The sequence below is a fragment of the Macrosteles quadrilineatus genome, unplaced genomic scaffold, assembly GCF_028750875.1.
Source record: "Macrosteles quadrilineatus isolate MER2022 unplaced genomic scaffold, UCM_ALF_1.0 Scaffold_3__2_contigs__length_128488019, whole genome shotgun sequence".
Taxonomy (NCBI): Eukaryota; Metazoa; Arthropoda; class Insecta; order Hemiptera; family Cicadellidae; genus Macrosteles; species Macrosteles quadrilineatus.
Window position 1 is genome coordinate 126,975,154 of NW_026542596.1, and position 12,780 is coordinate 126,987,933.

The 12,780-nt window shown below is 35.3% G+C and overlaps 1 protein-coding gene across 2 annotated transcripts; it reads left to right on the forward strand.

Moving 5' to 3' along the window:
* The first annotated feature begins 276 nt into the window (after nt 1–276).
* On the forward strand, nt 277–10,113 carry LOC128990477 (uncharacterized). Of its 2 annotated transcripts, none has more exons than XM_054412848.1 (5): nt 277–410; nt 2,379–2,534; nt 6,331–6,364; nt 7,654–8,145; nt 9,609–10,113. In XM_054412848.1, exons 2-5 carry the CDS (start codon nt 2,499–2,501, stop codon nt 10,079–10,081), a joined length of 1,035 nt encoding a protein of 344 aa, XP_054268823.1. In that variant the 5' UTR covers nt 277–410; nt 2,379–2,498; the 3' UTR covers nt 10,082–10,113. The 2 variants fall into 2 exon arrangements, with proteins under 2 accessions (XP_054268823.1, XP_054268824.1); XM_054412849.1 differs by having other exon boundaries at nt 2,455–2,534.
* The last annotated feature ends 2,667 nt before the right edge of the window (nt 10,114–12,780 follow it).

Genomic DNA, 12,780 nt, shown 5'->3' on the forward strand with positions numbered 1-12,780 from the left:
CAGCAAACCGTCATATTAAAAAACCGTTACTCATGTAAAATTTACCGTCGTATAATTGAAAATTATATGTGAATACTGAATGATTACTGAATTTTTATATTCTCCAATAGAACATAAAACCACACTATCGTGTTCTATATTATTTATCTCTTGGTTTTCCCATTTTACCAACTCCACGATTCTGCGCAATGTACAGACAAACTGTAGATTCCAACGCCAGATGACAGAATAATAATTGCAGAGCTATGCAACATAGCAACACAGCAGACAGCATTGCAGCACACTATGTATGTATGTATATGTGTGGTATGTTGTTGGTAACGTAGCATTGCAGTTGAGCATAGGTAGCAAACAAGTTAAAACACTGATCTGGATAAGTGAGGAGCTATTTTACTGACTTCTATCGAATAGTAAGTTGACTTATCATACTATTGTAAATTTTGAAACATTTTTATGTGTGTTTAATTTTGGTGATCATTGATGTTGACTAAACGTTCCTATGTTGTTTTAGAGTAGATTTTAAAATTTTGGCTGTACTTTTTATGGCCTAATACCCTATGGCTGTTTACCATTTTCTAGAGAAATCCTCGGCAGGAGAAATATAGCTGAAATCGAGAAAACCAAGTAATAAAAAAATTTTTTAGGGTTAGGTGCAGCCCCAGCCTTGTCATTAAGTACATCATTGTACAATTACATAATTTGTAAAGGGTTAGTTGCAGCCCCAGCCTTGTCATTAAGTACATCATTGTACAATTACATAAGCTGAAAAGGGTTGTTGCAGCCCCAGCCTTGCCATTAAGTACATCATTGTACAATTACATAAGTTGTAAAGGGTTGTTGCTGTCCCAGCCTTGTCATTAAGTACATCATTGTACAATTACATAAGTTGTAAAGGGTTGTTGCTGTCCCAGCCTTGTCATTAAGTACATCATTGTACAATTACATAAGTTGTAAAGGGTTGTTGCTGTACCAGCCTTGTCATTAAGTACATCATTGTACAATTACATAAGTTGTAAAGGGTTGTTGCTGTCCCAGCCTTGTCATTAAGTACATCATTGTACAATTACATAAGTTGTAAAGGGTTGTTGCTGTACCAGCCTTGTCATTAAGTACATCATTGTACAATTACCGATACATAAGTTGTACCTCATGCATTATTTTCATTCCTCTAAGATCGTACATTTTCATTACCTACATTCTTTTGACATTATAATATTTTGGTATTGTTGCCAATTATGGTTAATCAGTCGGAGAGAATAAGTTTAAACAGGTGTGATCTGTCTCCAAACAAATGATGATTTGCGACCTTTGCGATCTAAACTAAAATGTATTTTCAATTACTGTATATTCATAAATAAATGAAAACTTCGAAGTAGCCTATATTTCTCAAAACTACGAAACGAGTTCCAATCAATGTATAAAAAACTGTGTTTATGATGTTTAGTAATCATAATTTTATAAAAAGAATTCGTTGGGGTTTTGTGTAAATTCAATTTTCCGTTCAGAAAAATTGTGATAAAGTGATAGTTTTATATTACATTGAGTGATATAAGCTAATAATAAATGTAGTAAATACTCGTATATGCAGTACAGCTGTAGTAAAAAGTGACGGAGGAGGAAGGTGGGGGCTGTAAGAAGCTGAGAGACAAACCGGTAGAAACCATAACATGTAATATTAAAACTAAGATAAACTTACAGAAAAAGTTGTTACACCTTGGGCTCATTCTTGTACTGTATAATAATATGAACAGTTGATTGTCAAATGTTTACATTTTATTAGTAAACTATTTGGATTTCACAAGTGACCTTCAAAATGTGGATTTTACTGTTTAATATTAAAAGGCCTTAAAGCAACGAACTTATAAACTCATTGATTTAAAGTGTCAAATTTTTCTTAAGTTATGGTTTCAAAGACAAGAAAAGTGGCGTTGTACATAAATGTTGCAGAAAAATATTTACTAGAGTTGGTTCAATAAAAAGTCATTTAAAAGCAAGACTAACAACCTTTAAACAGCCTTCAACGTCACAGGATGGCCCACAGTTGCGTTAAATAGTTAAAGATTCAGTTAAAAGAAAATTTCATTTCAAAAGTGATAGTCTCTTATTCCGGGAATGTACTGACCACACTTTTTACAAAATGCACAATAAAACCCCAACATATTAGTCGAAAAGTGTATCAAGTTAGAGGCTTATTCCCTCTAAGGAGGAAAACGTTTTACCTCAGTAGTTTCCTAGGTTCTTCAGACATAAAACACCCATTAAACATGATTAAGATTTTTTATGCGAAATCTACTCTCATCATACTTAATTATCAGCGAACATTTAATCATCATCAATATGAAGACATAAAAGATCGCGATGTAAGATGTTTTTCTTAGGTGTTTGAAACGCGGTTTACTCAGCTAATCAATGACACAGACTGACATCGCAAATGTTTGTTGTGTTTCTTGTCAGAATCACATTTCATTGGCCTTGGTGTTCGGAGCAGCAGTCCCAAAATGAAGGCATTTGTTGCAGCTGTAATTCTGATAGAGGTGAGAGTTCACATTTAGTATTATTGATGTATTTTCAACAAACATCACGTTGAAAGATCCACATATTGTATTGCGCAAGGAGTTGTATGCTACAAGTCCTGCAAATTGATGGTAAATTGTCTACGCATATATGATGGGTGTGATTTCCTACAAATAGCAGGAACTATGTAGAACGTATTTAGATGTTTTGTTAGTGACTAATACAATACAAGCTGTTTTTCTATCAAGGGCCACTAAGAATACCAATGATCAAGCAACCCATAAAAAACATGTTTCTCAGAATTCGGGGTCGGTGACCCTCTGATTCGGCGAGCGCTATAACCACACAGTTTACCTGGGCAAAGAGAGTCCTTGGAGGCTAGCGGCCATCTTGTATAATTTCAACAATAACAACTGCTGAAGAGTTATTTATCGTCCAAAATATTGTTTGTCATACTGCAGCAAAAAACAGCCGTTTGCATGCGTTGCGTTGAGTAAAAATCAGCTTTTGTAAACTGCTATCGATCGAAATTATTTATAGATTAATTTATTAGGTAAGGTTTTAGCCTATTGATGTCGATCGCTTGACATATCGATGGTATAATGTACTGTAACACAATCGTAATCACTGAGCTAAAATTATAACTGGAGGTAGCACTGCCATGGCAGAAGTCTGTCAAAAGCGTGTCGCTGATTTTGTTAGGTTGGTATAGCAGTGAGTTTTCTTATCCAATAACATGGCTTCTTATAACTAGGTTGGTATTATTTCTTTATTTCTTTATTCCAACAAATTACGGTATTTACAAAATATGTACACAAATTTTTAAAGGAAGAATAAAACATAAGTGAATTTAAAAGAATAAAATTAAATAAACCTTTACATTACATCTATGTTAAAAAAAAACGTACATGTTAATAGGGAATAAGCCGACATGGGCAGCGAGCCTGTGCGTCGACTGCAGTTGCTTCCAAACATACATTATTTATCAAATGCAATAAATAAATAAATGACAGGAGATATGATGAGGTGAAAAAATGATGTAATGGAGTTACAAGAAAAAAAATTAAAATTGTGAAATATAGTATAGCAGTGAGTTTTCTTATCCAATGACATGGCTTCTTATAACTCACACCTCACGCAAACATGGCGGCTGGCGACACGCATCTTGGACATTCGGTGCTACCTCCAGTTAGAATTATAGCTCAGTGATCGTAATAGACTAAATTATTGAATTAGTTACTAAACAGCTGCTTATTTGAAAACAAGCTGGAAGTCGTTTTGAGAGGTTATATTTACATACAAAATATTTCGTTTTCTAGCTTTGTATTTGTTAATTATTAATGATGCAATAGTTCACCAATATATGCAATACAGTTCACCACACGGGCAAAAAGTGAGTTTTTAACCCTCGCTCATTTTCCGACTTGACCTCGGGTCAAAAAGAGTCACTATAGGCACTAATGATTAAATATACTATTTCCAATCACCAAAGTGATTATAATTTAAATATAGGGTGTCCCACGAAGGGGTTTAAACGTTTGATTTTATATTACGCGCCCATTCATGCACCGAACTTTTTGAAACTTTACACAGTTTACAAGGTAGGTTTTAAAAATATTCTGGAAAAATTTCAACTCCCTAACCTTAGAAGAAACAAAATGGCGGCATATTGAAAAAGTTACTTTAAAACATTAAAAAAGGTATTTTTGGTTTTATAAAATATTTTTATTGTTACTTTCCAGGGCAATATGACTTTTAAAAAAGAAAAAATTAGAACATAGCCAAATGGAAAACTAAAAATTAATCAAATAACTAATAAATAATAATAATAAATAAATAACTAATAATAAATCATGAAAGTAGTTTTTATAGAAAGCACATTGGTAAATTTGTCAATAAGCCGCCATTTTGTTTCTACTAAGGTTAGGGAGTTGAAATTTTTCCAGAATATTTTTAGAACCTACTTTGTAAACTGTGTAAAGTTTAAAAAGGTTTGGTGCATGAATGGGCACGTAATATAAAATCAAACGTTTAAACCCCTTCGTGGGACACCCGGTATTTAGTATACTGTGAGATTAGAAATGATATTTATAGTTTTGAATTGTTCTCTAAGGGAGTCCATGGTAGCTAACGGCCATCTTGGATTTGACCATCATAATGTTAATTACGTCGATTTCAAACAGCCGCTGAAGAGTTATTTACCATCTCAAAATATTTTTTTCAAACATCAGAGGGATTTTAATTTAAATATCTATTATACTGTGGGATTATAAATTTTCTTTTTAAGTTTTTTTAATTGTTTTACTAGTTAGAATGTCTAGGCTCCAAGGACTCTTTCTACGGAATCTTTGCTAGTCTTGCTGCTGGAGGTCATGCTCCAGGCTCCAGACGTGGTCAGGGGTGTTCAAATCTTACATCAGCACCGAGTAATTTATTTGTTCTACTTTATCCATTACCCATATCCTCCCTCACTATTATGTTGGTCCCTGTGTGCCTATAGGGCCGAACACATGCTGTAATATTATTGGGGAAGTAAATCACGCAGGGCTTGGCCACAATTGGAGGTTGCAGGATACCTTAATTTACTGGACAATTCGTACCACTAACCTAATAATGTATTGTTTGTAGTTAATAATAGCAAATGAGTGGTAAGGTAAATAATTGAAATTTTCTGGTTTTGGTCGTAGTTAAATTCATAATCACTTAACAAGGCAAAATTTAATAAGGATAGTATCGTACAATTAAATATTCAATGCGATTGTTTTAAATCTTTTGTCTTTTACACAATATAGCTAGGTATAGTGTTTTACCTAACCCGCCATGTTAAACTTCCCTATCCCAAGCGTGATGTATACAACTTCTTTACTTCTCGAGTGATGTAAAGTTGAAAAAAAAACTCACTCGGTGAGGTAATGAAACCCATTTAAATAACATTGAGTGCTCAACTTAATAGTTATTTTGTGCAACTAGTGAGCAAAGTGAGCAATTGACTCACTCGAGAGAAACACTAACTCACGAGCCGTAGGCGAGTGAGGAATTGTTTCTCGAGTGAGACAATTGCACTTTGCACTCGAGTTGCACATTATATTTTTCCTACAGTTACCATAAAATAAATAAATCGGTAAAGAAATGTAACATATTTTTGCACAGAAGTGAACTTTTAATATGACATTTAATGGTATAACAGTACAACAGCTGACCAGCTGATTTACAGCCAGTGCTGCCAACGTATTTCGCGCGCATGCGACCTTGTCTGCATGTTACGCGCTCACTATTTCGTGCCTTCACGTTGCAAATCTGGAGTGAGACAAAGTAATTAGAGTGAGACAATGTTAACATTGTCTCACTGATGAGCGAATTGGCCACTTTGCTTTCTCAAATCAGTGAGAGAATATGTACATTGTTAGGTAACTGTAGGAAAAAAATATACCTCTATGGAGCCAACGACGTTCAACGCTAGAAATCAGCTGTGCGCTTGAATTTTATTGTTATGTTTTGAAGAATTTTCCTAACCTAGCTTTTGTTTGTAAATGAACGTTACTGTTAGAAGATGAGTGAAATGGATAATGAAAAATATTGTTCGTAACCTCCTGTATATTGTCGGGTCAGGTTAACTTTTTTATAGTACCTACCACGATTTTTCTAGTATTCGTGTACCTACGTCTATTTTGTGTGTATCTCTACAGCTGATTCATAGGATACCAAATTAGCTTAAAGTTTCTTAAGTAAAAACTGTCGCAGGGCTGATTAAAGCAATTTTGTAAGGGTAAACTAATTTTTGGCAATACTCATATGCAATTTTCAAACTTTTTACAGATCATAACAGTTTGTGCAGCAGAGGAATATAATAGTAAGTACAGTTAGTTACCAGCTAATATCCACTAGGCCCCTATACATATACGATTGTAAGCTAGGTATTTCCATGTATAGAAACTGTAAAACATACTCCCTCAGTTGGTTAGTCTAGTTATTACAAGACTTGTAACGCATTTATATTACATTATTTTTAATACGTTAAATTATATTCTAAAATAAACATTAGACTATTGTAATGTTTGCTTAGTCTACTGTATTTTTGTATTTTTCTACACATATTCCAAGCATTCAAAGCGTATTTTCTAATAATCACAATCTAGTCCGTGTTGTTTTCCTTTATCAGTCATTAGTTTCGCCCTCTCCTAAGCAATTTTGGACAAGTGTGATGCAAAACATTACTTTTGATAACGATTTAGATCAGTCTACTTGTACGGAGAGGAATGTAACAAGTTGTTTTCACATTTTTTTAATTATTCGCTCTGTAGCGGGGCTGCTGGTTTAAAAGAAGAGACAGTGGTTTTGCTAACACACACACCGGGAGGTTTATATTTAGTCGTCTCAGTGCAATAGACCCTTGACAGTTGAGGAGTGATCGTGTTGTAATTACGTATAATTTTCCTGATACCTCGCTCAATTATTCAAATAAATACAAAAAATCAAGTAACGCAAATTATTATCGTTGGAAAATTTTACGTTTGCAACACACGTTTCTGGCGTTTACTACAGAAACTTTGTTATCCCAAAAAATTTCAAAAACACATGTTTACAAACCACATTTTGTTTAGTCAATGATAGTACACTGGAGTTTACGGACTAACTAATTTTTAATCTTTCGTTGCAAGCCCCCGGGTTTTCCCCTATGTTATTTGGTGACGGTCAAATATTCCTTGGGCAAATTCACTCCACACAGCAGGGATTACGTTGAAGAAGAAACTGCCAGATAAATGTAAAATACAAACACACACACACACACTTTGTACTTCAGTTCTGCAGTTGATGCTAAAGCAGTACTGTGCTTACTATTCTATATCCATAGTACGGTCCACGAGAGTCTGCAGTTGATGGAGGAGCCTATTTGCCACGTGACTTTGAAGGAGCCAATGAGGACAGTGCGGTGTTGCCAAATCTAATAATACCAGCTGATTTGAAAATATTGTGTAGTATATTTTGATTAGTGTCGAAGAGTATGTTGCAAGGTCGCGCTAGCCCAGTCTTGCTATTGGCTACCGCCAACTGCAGACTCTCGTGGCCATTAGTATAGACACTTCAACTAGACTTATTCCCTACCTTCTTGGTAAAGCTGCAGTTTCACTTTTGTTTCAGTTCTCAAAGGAGCTCTCCAGACATCACGAACGCAAGGTGCGACGTGGTTATTCAACATTCCTCAAATTGACGTGTGCAATACTCACAAATATATCAAATTCGTTGCGAAATTCACCTCCAAAATTGGCAGCAATGAAATAAGACTGCGAGTAGAGGCACATGCAGCCTACCCTAGTCTGAAAAATTCCTTTCCTGCATTATTCAAATTACACCGTTATTCCCACATTGCCACGTACGAGGTAGAAAACAAGTTCTTTACCGCCAAAACCGCCGAAGAGAAAAAGCAAGTACAGCAAGAAGTTAGAGACAATTTATGCAAGTATATTAAAGTGTCTGACTCCAAGCTGAACAATCAAGCTTTATATTTTATTGAATTCAATTATGCTAAAAGATTGTGGTGTGACGCGTATTCAAGCATCGATTTGCGACCTCTGGAATTTGACGCATGCGACGAGTTGAAACCGGATTATGAAGCAGCAAATGCGTATACAGGTATTTTTAGAGTACTCTTATCATAGTGTAAATTTTTTAGCCATTGGGTTTGCCATGGTTTACCATTGGGTTCGCCATGGTTCGCCACTGAGTTTGCCATGGTTTGCCAATGGGTTTGCCATGGTTTGCTATTTGATTTGCCATGGTTTGACATTGGGTTTGCTATGGTTTGCCATTGGGTTTGCCATGGTTTGCCAAATGTTGGGTTCGTTCACAATGAAGATCAAGGTCGTAAGAAGTTGCGTTGATCTTTCGGTGCCGATATAGAGATTGATCAATGGCAATATACATTCAAAATTGTGTATGTTGCTCAGTAGGAGTAATTTGCAGAACGTAGCTTTTCATGTAAACAATGTCCGAGTTGGGGTAAACTTTGATCAAGTAGTCAGTATACAATAGGCAGTTCTTCATTCTTTATTCCGTTAAACAATATTACATTTAGGAAAGGTCAACACAATTTCAACACAATTAAACTATATACAGTCATCGTTTGAGACAAAACAAAAGTTTTACAGTCAAAATATTCTTTGGTGTAGTAAAATGCGTTAGTTTTGAGGAGCACAGAGATGGCTGAGTTAATTTTGACAAATTGTAAATTTAATGTGGCAGTTCTTCTTGTTTACATTGAAATGTCAAAGAAATTGTAAATATTGTAAATGTTCTCATTGCAGACATGGAGATCAATCAATAGTTAATTATAAAATCCTAATATCAGAACTTTTAAAGACAAAGGGACAAAACCCCTTTGCCCCACGGTCAGTATCGAAGTGTGAACAATCCTACTACCATCCTTTGTTATGGTAACTATATTTTTTGTAAAATTTAAGCTATCAGTTCAGTAGTTTTTACATTAAGTAGTAACAGACATACAGACATATAACTACCATTAGATATTTATACAATGGTATGGATTCTTCTTATATGTAATATATTTGAAAGGATAGTGTTTTTAGGTCCCCCAGCTTAACCTAGAATCTAATGTGAACTCTAGTTGTTTTACATCAGTACATCACTACTTACATGTTCTGGAACATCATTGAGAGAGTAATAGATCAATTCAGTCTTTTCTTCATTGATATTTAAGTTATTTGGCTTTGAACCAAGATTTGGCACAAGTAAGAGCCTGAGACATGTTCGGTTTCACATTGAATTATACGTGTATACGATTGAAGTACAGTATATAAGTGTTACAGTTACAGAATGTTACAACCAGTAGGCCTATATATGCGATCGTTTCTGCAAGGGCACTCAGCTAAGTTTAGCATTCATTCTCTAAGTAAGTACAACGTCTAGTGAGATGATAAACAGTTAAGTGCCATTTATTCACATTGTGTTGTTTTCCTTACACACAATGACACAAATTCTGATTCGGGTTTTATGTTTATCTCGTGTAGCTCAAAGTTGTAGGGAATATTGTAGTTGCAAATACCTTCTCGTTAAGTAACACCCTTTTCATTTTTCAGTTGAAGTACCAAAGATTCAAGAACTAATAAGAGATGGAGCTCATTGCACATTAACGACACACACTCCTGATAAGGCCGTCTTTCAAATTACTTCTCAGAACTGTCCTGTGACCGAGACTCATCCTGAGAGACTACGGTTGATTACTTATCACGGTGGTCTTTCACTCGGACACTATAGCTTGTTTCGTAACGACAACACAAACATTGACAGCACAACAGTGGATAAGAAAAAACTATTCCGACTTTTCAGAATGTATTCTTACAAAAACAATTTTGGAGCTGAATCGTATGTCAACGTTCAGTATCTACAACAAGGGTATTGGAAATGTCAGACATTTCAAAGAAAAGTGGGTTATGGTACGGTATATTATTCGACGGATGACTATCCGAGGCCGTGCAAACGAATGCAGCAAGAGCAACTCCCGTATGCCAGAGGCGACTACTTGAAGCTTGTTTACATGGAAAAGCATTAATATATTGTAAATATAACGTAAAGTTAAGAGTATTTTGATGTGTACTTCTCCTGCACGTTTATAAGCTTGTTCGTCAAGTGTTTGAAATTCAACACTATCGACTTACTTTGCTTTGTTTAATCTGCAATAAAGTTACTATGCGTTATAATTTTATAAAAACGTTGTCATTTCACGTGTTCAAAAGTTTAATTAGGTTGCATGCACAACACTGACTTTGCCATATCAATTAATCATTCCAATTGATACCTGTTGCATCAGTAAATTTATAATCACCTCTGCAAACTGTTGGTAAACCTTGTAACTTGTTAATGCTATTGAACATCATAGAACCCAACTTGTTGGTTTATTTGAAACAGCGCTGTCAATAATATTCTTCTATTCTTATATTCTTTTTTTATAATCTAAAACAGAGTGTTTACAAATAGTCTGGACATATTTTGTGAACTTGTTTCTAGGGCTAAAATGTTTGAAATAATCTAAAACCGCTTACAAATAACTTGCAAAGCGGACGGAGACTGTTGCATTGTTGTGGCAGACTTTGCTGCAACTACCTCCAGCGATCACGTACAGCTGCCATATACTATCAGATAATATTCGTCCAATATTAAAAAATGCGGTGTAAATCGATTTGCAATTGAATTGCCTTTAAAAAGTTAATCTTGTAAAACTTTGTTAAAATCGACGGGTTTGAGTTTGGCCCTATTTAAGAAACAAAATTGTAAATAGCCGCCATTTTGTTAGTTTTGTCTGGTTGTCATAAATGTTTGTGCAAAGTTTCAATTTTGTATGTTTATCTACTTTTTAGAAAAGAGTAATAAGTGAAAAAAACAAAATGGTGGCTGTGTGAGTAGCTAAGGACTTCCGGACAATTTAAATATGATATTTAGATATGTTTCTTACACAGGAACAATGCCCTAAAATATTGGTAAAGAGTTCCGGGACACCCTGCATAGCACTATATAAACACTATATATCATTCACTTTGGATGCTGCATGTAGACTTCTCATGCTAAAAATGGAGGCGTCAGACGTGTTGTATGTTCGACAAGCCTAGAGGACGCCTCTACTGATAATACCAGAGAACAATCAAAATTTTAAATCTTCTATATAAATAAAATTTGAGTTTTGTCTGTACATTGCTCAGAATCACAAATTTGTAGGTTATTTTTACGTTTTATACATTAAAGAAGCCGAAACAAGTCTCATCTAAATTTCTGTCTGTCTGTCTGTCTGTAACACTCAAGATGGCATTTTACACAATCTTCTCCAGGAAAACGAGAGTACCTATCAAGATCCAAGTCATTTTAATGTATTCACTGGATTGGCGAGAGTGTCTTTACCATTAAAATATGGCCTCACTACTTAGTAAATAAAATTACGGACGTTCAAAAATGCAGTTTTGTGCGATTTTTATTAGATAATTTCGTCCAATTTTTATCACATAATGATCTATGAAATAACGAACAGCTGTTCGGATCAAGATTATTTTTTCTAGCTGTCACTGATATGTTTACAAATGTTGTTTACAAATACCGCAACCATTTCCGATCACGTTTTGAAGTTAAATCCCATCCAAGTGACATTAAAAACGTTGTCTTTCATAACGGATTTAATTAATCGCAAGCGGAATAATATAGTGTAACCGTAAATGAAATAATTAATAACTAGGCATTATCCAGGTCAGGAACCAGAGATTCTTTGTGTGTAAAATTGTTCTTGAGTTTTGATAACCAGAAAGAAGATCTTGAATCAGTGTTGTATAGGGCTGGGAAACTTGAATTTATTAATGATCGTCGCCAATAGCCTACTAACAAGGATTCCACTCATTGACGGCGCTTCAATGGTGGTTGTGTTAAGTGTAAAGTAAAAAATCACAACTGCAGTGGGTGATTGTAACAGAGGTTTATGGTTTATAGATTATACTAAACTTGCTTTTCCGATGTGTCACTTTCTGTTCCTACTCACCGTATGATGCAATCGCCGGACCATACAGCCAATAGGCCCATAGCCCATCTCTTGGGTACTTACGCCTACCCATTAAAGTATTATATTGTCTGTGATCAAAGGAGTGAGCCAGCCCTGGTATATCTGTAGCCCTGGGCCTATTCTCTAAACAATGATTCGTATATCCAATTACTCATAACAACCTTTTCGACGACGATCCTTGATACCGGTAATTTTCCCTAGAATACACGGCCTCCCTACTTAAGAAATAAAATTACAAACGTCCAAAAACCCAGTGTTGTGTCATTTTTGTCACATTTCATTCTAATGTTAAAAGATATACGAATCATTGTTTAGAGAATAGGCCCAGGGCTACAGATATACCAGGGCTGGCTCACTCCTTTGATCACAGACAATATAATACTTTAATGGTTTATTCCATTGTCTGTGCTTTGATGTTAGCGGTCGCCGCCTGATCCTACTTCCCCTCCCCCTCCCCCCGCCACTCCTCAGTGACGTAGCGGAGATACATCGGCGTGAGGCGCGACGGTAGCCTAGCACGGCAGCACGGCATATTACTAATTAATTAATTGTGTTTATAATAATGTAGTTTTATGGTGTGATTTTTAAAGCGGGTTTCGTTAACCCTCCAACTTGCAATGGGCGAACTCTGTAGTGGCAAGGCATTTTTGGCGATTTTGCAGTCATATTTTCGAAAATTCATATAAACTAATCCAACAGATCAAACCTATGAA

What these genes read in the sequence shown, in the direction of transcription:
- LOC128990477 (XM_054412848.1), top strand. Translation starts at nt 2,499, where the DNA reads ATGAAGGCATTTGTTGCAGCTGTAATTCTGATAGAG. An exon ending in CAGCTGTAATTCTGATAGAG is followed by an intron (nt 2,535 to 6,330) that starts GTGAGAGTTCAC and finishes AACTTTTTACAG; the next exon opens with ATCATAACAGTTTGTGCAGC. An exon ending in TGCAGCAGAGGAATATAATA is followed by an intron (nt 6,365 to 7,653) that starts GTAAGTACAGTT and finishes CTTTTGTTTCAG; the next exon opens with TTCTCAAAGGAGCTCTCCAG.